The 14,242-nt window shown below is 36.8% G+C and overlaps 1 protein-coding gene and 1 long non-coding RNA gene across 4 annotated transcripts in view; one reads left to right on the top strand and one right to left on the bottom strand.

The window, feature by feature from the left end:
* Positions 1-14,242, bottom strand: part of SYT1 (synaptotagmin 1) — a 235,727-nt gene that overhangs the window by 106,010 nt on the left and 115,475 nt on the right. For both annotated transcript variants that reach the window (XM_087968032.1, XM_026667697.2), the window contains one exon: positions 7,876-8,069. In XM_087968032.1, the coding sequence (XP_087824158.1) occupies positions 7,876-8,053 (178 nt within the window). In that variant the 5' untranslated portion in view covers positions 8,054-8,069. The remainder of the gene's footprint in view (positions 1-7,875; positions 8,070-14,242) is intronic.
* Positions 1-14,242, top strand: part of LOC148130184 (uncharacterized) — a 61,890-nt gene that overhangs the window by 1,870 nt on the left and 45,778 nt on the right. The gene's annotated exons all lie outside the window — the stretch shown is intronic.

Genomic DNA, 14,242 nt, shown 5'->3' with positions numbered 1-14,242 from the left:
TAGCCCTGGTCTAGGGCTAAAACTCATAAAGAAGGTCCTATTTTTTAGCCTTTGCCTTTAATTACTTTTCCAAACTGGCTTATGAATGAATTACTTCTATTCAGTTCTGCTCAAGTATGTGTGCGCATGCTTCCTTGTTGCTTGTTCATTCGTTCATTGATTCATTCATTGATTCATTCATTCATTCTTGAATTTTGTAAGTTACCTGGTCACATTTCTACAGCATTCTGGTAACATTTTGGCAGTGGTTTGCAATTGTGTGCTTCCAAAGATTGAGAATTATTTGTCCAAAGTTAGCCAGTTGGCTTCATGCCTAAGGTAGGACTAGAACTCACAGTCTACTTCAAGCTTGTTCACTTTAGCATGCACAATTTTTAAATTAATAAACTTTTTTTTCATATTAGTATTTTGGTGGTCTTCATTTGCATGTTAAACAAACTAATACATAAAGAAGGCACATCCATACTTTACAGTAGTGGGATTCTATGGTTTCACAACCAGTTTGGTGAGCGTGTACAGCAGCTGAGCATGCGCCTTAACTGAGCTTCAAAACACGGAAATATAGGGCAGATTAGGGCAGGGGTGGATGGGTGGGGCCAATCATCGTTCATACTGGTTTGCTCAAACCATTGCGAACCATAGCAGCCCACCCGTTACTTTAGTTCTATTTACACTGCTAGAGGGTCTTTATTTTACTTCTCACAATAGAAGAGAACCAATTTACTTGGTGCTTGGAAAGGTGGCAAAATCAGATTAAATAGTTAAAAAAAGATAGAGCAACTCAATTCCCAGATTAGATTTGTCTTCTCGAATGAAAGGCGTAGGTGTTTTACCAGGCGTTTGTTAATAAATTATTAGAGGAGGATGAAGAAAAAAGTTTGAAGCTTGAGAATCCTAGACATAGGAAATAAATTTTCACCTTGAGTTTATAAGTGAGATGAATTGCATCCTCGAGTTCTAAAGAAATATGTTGATGATCTCTCTGAATTATAATATGTATATATGTAATCTCTTTGAGAAATCTTGGCAAACTGTTGTGCCTTAACTTTTAAAAGGTGAAACACAAGATTCAGGAGAAACTATAGGTCATTCAGTGCCTCTTTTCAGATTAAATTATTCTGTTTTTGATTGGGTAAGTTCTTTAGTAGATTGTGGGAATGCTGAATACTGTATTTCATCATTCGACAAAGTTCTTCAAATATTCTGATTGGTAAGCAACTTAAATATGACTGGATGCCACTTGATTCCACCTTTAACATTTTTATTAATGACTTAAAAAGGATGGAACAAATGCTTATCTAAGATGAATTGGATAGGTTAGTATGCTAGAAGATGGAAATAAAACTCAAATAAAATTACATATATATTAGAGCAATGTTTCTCTATCTTGACAACGTTAGGATATGTGGACTTTAACTTCCAGAATTCCCCAGGTAGCTTGGGGAACGAAATCTAACAAGAGAAAAAGAAAAGCTAATCAGAAACCAAATATATACAGGATGAAGAATGCATGTGTCATCTTGGTAATAATGTATTTTGAAAAGATCTTAGAATAATAGTTGATTACAAATTCAGTTTCAATCAGCAATGTGCTGTGGATAGGAAAAAGAAAAAAGAAATGCAGTATACAGTACAAATTACCCAGGATAATAGTTCCATTTTATTCTGTGTTGATCAAGCTCTATCTTGGACATTGTATCCAACTCAAAGCACCCCACTTTGAGAATGTTCAGAAAAGCAATGGAAATTGATTGAAACTATGAAGAGAAAATGAAGAAGCAGGGTATCTTTAACCTTGAAAAGAACTCCAAAAGAGAATATAATAGCACTCTATTGTTCCAGAATGTAGGACTTGGAAAAATGGATTTTTGTTACAGGAAGACTGATTCTGATTGACTGTTAGAGTAGAAAAGGTATTAGAAAAACTAAGAGCAGCTTGACAGTGGAACAAATTACACAGGGAGGCAATGGACTGTCCTTTGTTGGATATATTAAAATATAGGCTAGATAGCCATTTGTATGGGGATCCTTTAATTTGGATTCCTGCATTTTTCAGAGTTGATAACGTAAAGTAACATAAAGTATCTATTGTCTCATGATTTTATGAGACAGTAAGAGGACAGACCAAAGGCACAGAAAGTATTATGGGAAATCCCTTATCAGCATTATTAAAGGGCAGAGTATGCTACATTCAAATTGAGTTGTCATGTTCTTTCAAAATTCTTTCCAAAATTCTTTCTTTCCTGTTGCATTGTCATTTATAAAATATAAAACCGACCTGTTTTCTCACTTTCCTATTCCATGTGGTGAACAAATGTTGAAGATTAACAATCATGAGACCCTCTACTGTTATGTTCCCAAGGATCATTTTTAAAAAAGCTTTTAAAAAAATCTTCAATCTCTGGTTCATGGCAGAACATGATCTAGTCTTAAAACGGCAGTCCATACAAACATAACTGGGCCATTCTCCAGTTATGAAAACGTAATAAAAATGGTTTGACCAAATTCTTAATGGATGCAGCTGTTTATTTTCTTGTGAAGTTTTTCATTTCAGTGAAAATATCAAAGTTCTAAATCCTATGTGGAATATGAATACAATGCAGGCAAATAATGTTACTGACCCCAAATGCCTGTTTTCCTGTTCTAGACATGGTAGATTTTAATCAGCTACTTGGTTTACTACAGAACTAAGAGTGATATAGTGCAAATATACTGATTGAAGCTCACTTGAATGCCTATTTAAATTATTAATTTCTCTCCTTTCAGTGTGCCCCACAAAACATATGGACCGAAAATGATACAGTGCTGGATAATGGGTCCCTCAAATTATATGGCACTCAACATCGTACGAGTTTAGGATTTTTGTAAACTGAGTTCTAATGGTGTTTATGCTGTAACTAGATTAAAGCCTTCAAGATACAGGTAGTCCTCAGCTTACCACAGTTCATTTAGTGATCATTCAAAGTTACAACAGCAGTGAAACCATTTTTGGTTTATGACCATTTTTCACATTTATTACTGTTGCAGAATCCCATGATCAGTCACGTGATTTACTGTACATTCAGATGATTGAGAACTATTCATATTTATGACAGCTGCAATATCTCAGGGTCATGTGATTATCTTTTGTGACCTTCTGACAAGCAAAGTCAATAGGGATGCCAGACTCACTTAACAACTACTTAACAAATATGGCAGATTACATTCTATACCCTAAAATGAACATCTCTGCATTTGCAAAGCGGCAGAGGTAGAAGACCTGGATCATATCCTATTTCATAAGACCTGGATCACATCCTATTTGTATAAGAGGGTGAGAGACAGGTACCTTGGTCTGTATACTAAATGAATGACCCATTGGGACCCCCATATCAAAACAATTTACCTTATGTGCGGCCAGAATCTGAAAATAACATTTAACACAACACAGTACTTAAGCAAATTGGTTCGGTTGAGATCGGCATATGTGGGACTGATTAGGGAAGATTGTAGGGGTGATACAGAAATATAATTTTATCATATTTTATTTATCTATATATTAAATTATTGTATTTTATTCCAATTTCATTTTAAATTGTATTGTGTCCAATTTCATTTTAAATGGTTTTTATCAGATTTTAATAATAATTTGTGTCTGGAATTCTGCACTTTGATATGGCCCAAGGGCTAATTAATAAAGTAAACTGTAAACTTAACAACTGTGTTACTAATTTAACAATTGTAGTATTAGCTTAACCAATGTAAAATGGGCAAAGACAGAATTATAGTAGGCATATGGAATGGAAGAAAGATAGTCACAGGAAATTTCAAAACAGTGGAAGATGAAATGAGACAACTGCAAATTGATATCTTAGGCATTAGCAAATTGAGATGGGATTAGGATTTGACACTTTCAGGGAAAAGATCACATTGTTTACTACTCAGGATATTAAAAAGTACTAACAGCATTGTTTTTATAGCCTGAAGGACAATAGAAATAAATATACTTGGCTACAATGCAATCAATGATCCAATAATTAGACTTTGGGAGTCAACCCTTTAATATGATGACTTTAGTTTAAGTTCAATTTGAAATCCACAGAACATGCAAACAAATTGTGCTACTTGTGATTGGAGCCTGGAAGTTGGAAACATTAAATAGAAAAATATAGGTGAATTGTATGGCTTGGGAAACCAAAATGAATCTGGAGAACAACTTTATCAATTTCTGCCAGTCCAATGATTTTGTCACAGCTAACACTGTCTTCAAACCATCAAAATAATGCCTGTATGCATGGATTTTCCAGGTGTGTATACAAGGATAAATTTGATTGCACAATAGCTAAAAGGAGATGGAAGGGCTCAATTATATCATCAAAGACATGACTGTGGAACAGATCATGAACTGCTGCTCATGTGCAAGTTCCAAGTCAAAGAAGAAGAACAAGAAGGAACTGTTGATGATTAAGAAGAAACAGAACTTTGGAATTGGTATTCAATTTGTTTTTAAATGCAGTTTCATTCCATCAAAACAGGTTTAATGATGGAGCTATCATTGGTGGCATCAGTAGCAAGGAACACATAATATTTATACACTGCTCAAAAAAATAAAGGGAACACTTAAAAACACAATGTAACTCCAAGTCAATCACACTTCTGAGAAATCAAACTGTCCACTTAGGTAGCAACACTGATTGACAATCAATTTCACATGCTGTTGTGCAAATGGAATAGACAACAGGTGGAAAGCATAGGCAGTTAGCAAGACATCCCCAATAAAGCAGTGGTTCTGCAGGTGGTGACCACAGACCATTTCTCAGTTCCTATGCTTTCTGGCTGATGGTTTGGTCACTTTTGAATGCTGGCAGTGCTTTCACTCCAGTGGTAGCATGAGGCGGAGTCTACAAACCACACAAGTGGCTCAGGTAGTCCAGTTCATCCAGGATGGCACATCAATGCGAGCTGTAGCAAGGTTTGCTGTGTCTGTCAGCATAGTGTCCAGAGCATGGAGGCGCTACCAGGAGACAGGCCAGTACATCAGGAGACGTGGAGGAGGCCGTAGGAAGGCAACAACCGAGTATCAGGACCGCTACCTCCGCCTTTGTGCAAGGAGGGACAGGAGGAGCACTGCCAGAGTCCTGCAAAATGACCTCCAGCGGGCCACAAATGTGCATGTGGCTGCTCAAACTGTCAGAAACAGACTCCATGAGGGTGGTATGAGGGCCTGATGTCCACAGGTGGGGGTTGTGCATACAGCCCAACACCATGCAGGACGTTTGGCATTTGCCAGAGAACACTAAGATTGGCAAATTCACCACTGGCGCCCTGTGCTCTTCACAGATGAAAGCAGGTTCACACAGAGCACATGTGACAGACGTGACAGGGTCTGGAGACACCGTGGAGAACGTTCTTCTGCCTGCAACATCCTCCAGCATGACCGGTTTGGCAGTGGGTCAGTAATGGTGTGGGGTGTGCTCTCCAAAGGTAGCCTGACTGCCATTAGGTACCGTAATGAGATCCTCAGACCCCTTGTGAGACCATATGCTGGTGCGGTTGGCCCTGGGTTCCTCTTAATGCACGATAATGCTAGACCTCATGTGGCTGGAGTGTGTCAGCATGGACTGGCCCGCCCATTCCCCAGATCTGAATCCAATTGAGCACATCTGGGACATCAGTGTCTTGCTCCATCCACCAACGCCATGTTGCACTACAGACTGTCCAGGAGTTGGGGGATGCTTTAGTCCAGGGGTGGGAGGAGATCCCTCAGGAGACCATCCGCCACCTCATCAGGAGCATGCCCTGGTATTGTAGGGAGGCATGTCGAGGCCACACACACTACTGAGCCTAATTTTGACTTGTTTTAAGGACATTACATCACAGTTGGATCAGCCTGTTTTTTTCCACTTTAATTTTGAGTGTAACTCCAAATCCAGACCTCCATGGGTTGCTAAATTTGATTTCCATTGATAATTTTTGTGTGATTTTGTTGTCAGCACATTCAACTATGTAATGAACAAAGTATTTAATAAGAATATTTCATTCATTCAGATCTAGGATGTCTTATTTTTGTGTTCCCTTTATTTTTTTGAGCAGTGTAGTTAAAGGAGCAGGCACAATCCTTTCTGAGAAACATTTGGCAACAGCTTTCACATCTTTTTTATGTCTGTTTTAACTACTGTAATATATTCTGGTTGCAACTATCCTTGAAAAATCTTTGGAAGTTACAGTTCATGAATATGAGGTAATTATTTGATAACTAAAAAACAGCAAGGGCAATAGTATTTAGACTTATATACTACTCCATAGTGCTTTACAGAACTCTCTAAGCGGTTTACAAAGTCAGCATATTGTCCCAGCAATCTGGGTCTTCATTTTACCAACCTCAGAAGGACAGAAGGATAAGTCAATCTTGAGCTGGTCAGGATCAAACTCCTGGCAGTGGAATGCAGAGCACCAAACTGCAAATATCACATGTATGGTATATGCTGAAACTATCTGTACTGGTTCTTAGTTGCTTACTGGAGGCATTTACCTTTAAAGATCTAAATGTTTAGGATTTGACAACCGAGGGAATGGCTTTCTTATTCCAACTTGTCCACACATAACAATTATCAGAATAATGTTTTGAAGGTACACTCACTATTGGGGTCTTAGCGAAATGGCATGTGAAAGGGTACTTTTCTTTGTATTACTTACAGGCTTCTGAATGCCCTGTTTCAGTTGCTGCTTTTGCCATCAAATTTAATTGTTAATCAGCGTTACCATATTAATTTACATTTTAACATCTGGGATATTTTTGTTTTTTAATTTATTAGCTGCTCTCAGAACTCATTTGAGTGAAAGGACGATAAAAATAGAATAAGGGAGAAATAGTGAAGCTGAACTTCTGGTAACTACAGGGACACTTCCATGTAATTTTCTTGCAACAGTGCTTTGACATTGCCTTCTTTAGCAATGTTTTTCAATCCCAATTTAGCCTATAGTGTTGGGATGTTTTGGCAATTTTCTATTCATGCATCAACCAAGTGTGAAGTTTATAAAGGATATTTTGGCGAATGGTTTCAAATCTACTGAATCTCTACAGTTGTATATATTTTGTTTTATTATGTATCATGGCCTTTCTCTAGAAGAAGTAGATCAATATATAATATTCTTTCTTCCATTTTTCCCCGTAACAATTCTGTGGAGAACTCTATGAAAGTTGAGAAAAAAGTGAGTGATCTGATGTTATGCAGTGAAATTCCCATGGCTAAGACTGATCTTGATTTGGAATCTCACAGAACTTGGTGCAAAACCAGAAACGCCCCACGTTTGCAAATACTTGATGAAATAATAGTCCTGGATAAAACTTTTTGTTTTGTTTCCTAATATTTTTTTCAAGTGCAGGCTCTACTTTTTGAAATCAAATAAGCCTGATCCATTGGTTACAACAGGAATTAACCAACCAGCATGTCACCTGAGCCTTATGTCCTGGGCCAACTTTAAAAGACACAATATAATTTAATCTAATATTTCTATCACACTTTCTATGCTATAGATAACTACTTTTTGTAAAGACTATAGATGAGTTTTGTGGGGGGGAGATAAACACTAAATCTAACATATACTATTCAATTATTTTCTGGTATTGCTACATAAACCATTGTATTTACAGTTAGTCAAAAAGAAAGTGCGATATAGTTAAATTTAAGCATGAGCCAATCTAGCATTAAGTTTCCTTTACCTTCATTGTGCTTATGGATTTTGTCTGCATTGGATTCTGAAATTATTTCTTACTTTCAGGCTTGGATTCCCATGCATGTTATATTGCTCTGGTGTAATTAGTAAATGTTAATAAGCATACAGTTTTAAAGATTATTGTTACAGAGCCATAACAACAATAGCAAGTTTACTTACATGGAATTTTGGTTAGTTCATTCATAAATTTCTCCTTTAACTTTGAAAATGCATCTTCTTTTGCACTGCCTTTTCCTCCTCCAGGAATCCCTGGTTCTGTGGCATTATTTGCTATTGCAGTAGCGACAGTGGTACCTGGTAGTGCTGCTAGTGCCTGGTGTTGACTTTCTTTTGCCATTTTAGTCCCAAGGGAACTGAGATTGAAAACAAAGCAGAGAGAAAAATGTTCAAAGGGTTAAACTTCATCGTAGGTCAATAGCAAACTAGACAACAGTAACCCCAATTGGTACACCTGCTTCCTGGATAAATATCACTTCATTAGTACATTGCTTCATGTTGGCTCATACAATATTTATTAAACTAATGGGGGGAAAAAGATTCTTTCAGCAGGTAAAAACTGCTTATTCTTATATCTGTCTCCTGAGTCCAAAACAGTTATTTCTGTTGGATACCTCAATATGGGCTTAGCATCTGTTGTTTAAACTTTGAATTCTGCCCTTTCCTTTTGAATAGATAAGTAAAGTGACAGCAGTTCTATATATACAAACATTTCAGTGCATTTGCATAATTATTTGTACATGTCTGTTGGATTGAAAATTTTCACAGCACCACTAGAAATGAAAATAGAAAGCAATTACACCAGCATAATTAAAGCACCTCCACGCTCTCTTGAACTCTTTAACCAATGTGCTCTCTACTTCAGCAGAATTGGACATTATTTAATAATTTTTTTCCATCTTACTTTTGAGTCATATTTATTAAAAACAAATTTTCTTCCACTGACATTTGATTCCAACATTATTCAGTTAAATTATTGACCTTCCTCACTGTTAATAGTGTTAAAATCACTGCATCTGTGTGTTGTTTAGCTTCATCCAAATTAGAATTCCAGGCTGTTGAAATAAATTCATAGCTACATTAATGTATTTTTGACTTAATGCTTTTTTCTTGGGCTTTGGGGAGATATCTTTACACAGACTTAGCATAAAACAATGTACATTTATGTGGACTATATAACAGTCATCTTGAATACTCCTCAGAGGATAGCTCAACATTTGTTTTAGAAGACTATTTCAGTCTTGGGCTGTCTCTTAAATAATGTTGTTTTGAGGACTAATTCCTATCATCTCTATTTCAGAAAACTATAGAGAAAATGGATTTAAGAGATAAGGATAATTTATTATTGCTCTGGGTATAAAATTGTTTGTACTTTTCCAGAAACAACTAAGTTTTATAGGTTCCCACTGGGAAATGAATTATTAAAAACCCAATAACTAAAGTTGAATAAAATAAGCCTTCTCAAACAGAGGGTGCAGTAAACAACAAACAACAAACCAAATGTTTTTTTTAAATATCATGAATATTGCACATACTAACATATTTTGATCATCGAAGCATTTCCTTTAATACCACTGTTCAAATGGCAAACTGAATCAAATGATAAATGCTATACAGTCACTATTTTCATGCTTATAACTCATTTAAAAGATAAACACTGTGCTGCCAATTATTTCTAATGTATTTAAAAATCATATGGTAGATTGAAAAAAGTAAAAAGTGCAATTGGAGAAAAAGACACGAATAACTAAGTTTTTGTTACTTTGTTTTCATGAATTTTTGAGCGATGGGTAACTTTTTCTTTTTCACTGGTACATCTTTGCATGCTGTGTTTCCTGGAAGATCTGCTCCCTCCACTTTTCTTTTCTTTGATTTGCTTACTGTATAGCACCACTATCAATAAAGGAGAATATTTGTAGCTCAGGATTGAGATGGTTTATGGGCTGTAATCCACCTGTGCTGAGGTTGTCATAAAATGAGCAGTCATAAGTCAAAGACTACCTGTATAGTGCAATATATTTTTCTTTTCTTTTCTTTTTTTACACACAAAGCATTTTTTCTATCACTTGTTGCTTGAAAACCATGATTAAAGCTTGATTATTGCTTGTCTAATTATTTGTTTATCCTGTATAAAGGTCCCATGAGTCCATAAACAGTAGTGAAGTCATAGGGAATGAAACTGAAAAGGGTCGCATCCCCAAAGCACTATCTAATAAATCACAGTGGGAGAGTATTCTTTTTCACCTGTTTATTTTTGCAGTACTGCAAGTATAAAAGAATTTTAAAGAGGACATTCATATTGAAACTAACCAATAACATGTTGTAGACTGATTACATATCAAGTCTCAGCATATATTTGATTATCTACTAAAGAAACAATGTGTGGAATATAGGAGGTGGGAACAATATGTATGATATTATGTATAGAGTTGTACAAAACAAAGGCAGAATATAAATCAAATAATTTTTAGAAGCAACCAAACAAACAAACAAACAAATGTTATTGTATGCCCTGAACATATCTAAATGCAATTGTCTGTGACTGAAGTTACACGTGCATGGCTCCAAACACTGAATGATGCATATTTTTATAAAAACACTGAGACAACTGTCAAATACAGAGGGGTATGGAACTTGATGTTATAACTCTACCAGCAATCCAAGGATAACACTTAAAGGGTCAGGAAACTGTTATGTTGATTTGATAGTGCCTTGAGAAAATAGCGTTGTTTATTATGATTACTTCCCATAATTTTTGTCACTAAAATGGTTCATCAACACAGTATTCTAATCTCATCTAAAGGAAATAACCAAGCAAATGTTTTCAGTTATCTGAAGATGTTGATGGAATGCACAATAAAGGTAGAATGTATCCAAAGTTTGCTTTATATGCTCTCAGAGGAGTACCAAATTATCTTCTAGTGAATATTACTTTAGTTTTTAAATTATCTACTGTCTTATTCCTGGATGGTTTCCCAAGTTTTATTGCTTGAGTAGATTTTCTTTTCTACTGAAAATCCAGATAAAAATGATAATTCTATCAGCAAGTGTGCTACTAGAGGAGCAAACACATTGGACAAAGTATATACCAACATCAAACATGGCTATAAGGTTATACAATTACCACATTTGGGACAATCAAACCATATGTCACTACTTTTAGCACCAGCATACATTCCTCTTAGGAGACGGGCTCTGCTTATAATAAAGACAGTAAAATCTTGGCCAGAAGATGCTTCCCAACAACTTCAGGATTGTTTTGAGAACACAAATTGGGACATCTTTTACCACCCTGACCTAGAGGAGCACACTGCAACTGTTCTGTGCTATATCAAACACTGCACAGATACTATCACTGTTGATAAATGTATTAGGATCTATCCCAATCAGAAACCCTGGATGACCAAGGAAGTCCAGTGCCTCTTGCGTGACAGGACCAAGGCCTTTAGGTCCGGTGATGGGGCAAGATACAGTGTTGCCAGAGCTAATCTGAAAAAAGGTATTTGGAAGGCCAAGACTTATTGTAAGAGGAAGATTGAGGATAATTTTTATAGCAATAACATGAGGAAGGTGTGGTGAGGGATTCAACAAATTAAAAACCATAACCGACCAATGTCATCCCTACTGAGGGGGAGGCTTCATTGGCAGAGGAACTGAATCATTTCTTTGCTTGCTTTGAAGTGGAGACATCAGAGACAGATAAAAAACAACTACCAGCCAATTGTAGCCGGCACCTCCTTGTGGAGGAACATGAGGTGAGGAGCATTCTGAGGGCTGTGGACCCTAGAAAGGCTGCCAGTCCTGACCACATCTCTGGCTGACTGCTTAAAGACTGTGCTGATCAGTTGGCTGGAGTCTTTACTAGGATCTTCAATCGGTCTTTATCCCAGTCCACTATTCCATCTTGTTTGAAGGCTTCCACCATTGTTCCACTGCCAAAGAAGTTCCCTATCAGTAACCTCAATGATTACAGACCAGTGGCACTCACTCCTATCATCATGAAGTGCTTTGAGAAATTGGTCTGCCGGCACATCATTTCTTGTCTTCCGCATACATTTGATAAACACCAGGTTGCATACAGAAAAAATAGATCTACAGAGGACTCTATAGCCATCACTCTTCACACTGCTCTGACTCATCTAGAACAGTGGGGGGGCTATGTGAAGATGCTTTTTGTGGATTTTAGTTCTGCGTTTAAAACAATTCTTCCACATAGACTAGTGTCTAAACTTCTGGACCTTGGGCTTTCTAATTCAATCTGCCTTTGGATTATGGATTTCCTGTCTGGCCGCTCACAGAGGGTCAGATTAGGTAATCATACCTCTTCAGCCCTTATTCTGAACACTGGTACACCACAGAGTTGTGTGTTGAGTCCCTTACCACTAGCGTAAGTGGGTAAGTGGATCCCTTACCACTAGCGTAATACTATTGCTAAATTTGCAGATGATACAACAGTGGTGGGACTTATCTCCGGGGGGGATGAGTCTGCCTACTGAGATGAGGTGGACCGGTTGCTTTCGTGGTATGGAGACAATAACTTGGTCCTCAACACCAATAAGACCAAGGAGCTTATAGTGGATTACAGAAGGAACAGATCAGACTTCCAGCCCTTGCTTCTCAATGGAGACCGAGTGGAGCAAGTGGCCAGTTTTAAGTTTCTGGGTGTTACCCTAAAAGAGGACCTGACCTGGGGCGGTCACATTACAGCCCTGGTCAAAAGGGCCCAGCAGAGATAATACTACCTGAGACTTCTCAGGAAACAACAACTGAATGAAAAACTGCTGGTGACCTTCTACCGCTGCACCATAGAGAGCATTTTAACATACTGCACCTCTATATGGTTTGCCAATTGCACAGTGGCAGATAGGAAAGCATTCCAGAGGGTTGATGTCATTGCCCAGAAGATCATTGGTTGCTCTCTCCCCTCTTTGGAAGAGCTTTATAGCTCCCGCTGCCTTAAGAAAGTTCAAAACATTCTCAAAGATCCATCTCATCCTGGGAACCCTTTTTTTGAACTATTACTATCTGGCAGATGGTACAGAATAATAAAAACAAGGACAAATAGGCTGAAAAACAGCTTCTATCCCAGGACAGTAGCTCTTTTGAATTCTGCTGTATATATGTGTTGGTGTGGTGTTGGGGGTTTCCAGTTCAATGCGTGAAGGGTGAAGGATGTGTGTTTGTGTTTATTTTCATGGTCATGGTCATGGTCATGATGTGCACTGAAGATGGTGTTTGATTTTGTTGTACGAGGTGCAATGACAATAAAGTAAACGAAACTAATTAAAATGTAAGAATATGCCAGTTTGAATGACACAAAACATAAGACATTGCTGCAAGATTCTTTGAAATGCTAGGACATGTGTCTTTCATTAAATTTTAGATATTTCAATAAATAGATAAAAGTACAAGAGAAGTATAAGGTATATTAAAAAGTGTAGAAAAATGCTTTCATTTACAAACTTTGGTGTGGCAAGGTCTCCTATTTTTCTTAATTTCATATAAATCATAAATCATTATATGAACTGTTTAGCCAGTTGAAAAATCTATCACTGTGGTTTTATGTTCACAAGAGCAGGCCAAAGTGAAATCAGGTATGGAATTAGGGTAATGGATTAATTACTTAACACAGAATGACTATAACTTAGACATGGTTTCACCTACAGTTCCCAGCATACTTGTTTTAAATAAAGCCAATCTGACTAGTATGAGTAAAACTAATATTATAGTGATATTGAACAGGCTGAAGTGTTTAATTAAATTAATTAATCATTAGATATAGTATGGTTTTTAAGTCTTTTCACGCAATCCCAAAAGTGTAAAGTGTAGAATGATAAGAACACCAAAGAACACCAAAGAGGCTGGCTCTTTTGTGTCTGTTCTCTAGTAGGATGAGTACCACAATTGTCCAAAATATTTTAATATTCTCTTTGAACATAGTACAAAGAAAATCAACAATAGAATTTTACATAGGATGAATTTTCACCCAAAGCTTGAAGCTTTTATCATTCATAAAAAAAATATAAATTTTGGTAAAAAGAATCAGTTTAACTGCACTTGTCATGCATTCTTTGTAGCATATATGATGTTCAATTTGGATTAATGTTCCATAATTTCTAACATTCATAGTGTTAGTCATCTGATTTATGATTCACTTCTGATGAACATAACTGTGTTTAAGAGGTCGCCTTGATAGTGGCCTCTCCAAATGGAAGTCTACCGATCTAATCTGCTTGTGACCCTGTCACTACTGAAGTTGATATGGTTCTACGATCTGCTTTGTATTTAGCTCCTTTTTCCAGCCGAATGCCTATCATTTTTGCTGGGTGTCCTGATTCCTTTTTATTAAACATTGTCAACTGCTTGTTATCTTTCTTTTGCACTCCAGTTAAAGGTTGTGCCCTTTTGTTCTTGGCAGTTATATCTGTTTTCTCTGTCCCTTGAGGGCATTTGAGTTTAAATTTAAAAGTTTAAAAGTATAACATTTTGTTTTCCTTTAAAAAAAAGTATGGATTTTATATGGATGAAA

This window comes from Notechis scutatus, chromosome 6 (genome assembly GCF_049901735.1).
Source record: "Notechis scutatus isolate UNSWTSFEM ecotype Mainland chromosome 6, rNotScu1.2, whole genome shotgun sequence".
In the NCBI taxonomy this organism is placed as follows: Eukaryota; Metazoa; Chordata; class Lepidosauria; order Squamata; family Elapidae; genus Notechis; species Notechis scutatus.
This window is presented reverse-complemented; position numbering and strand designations above follow the sequence as displayed.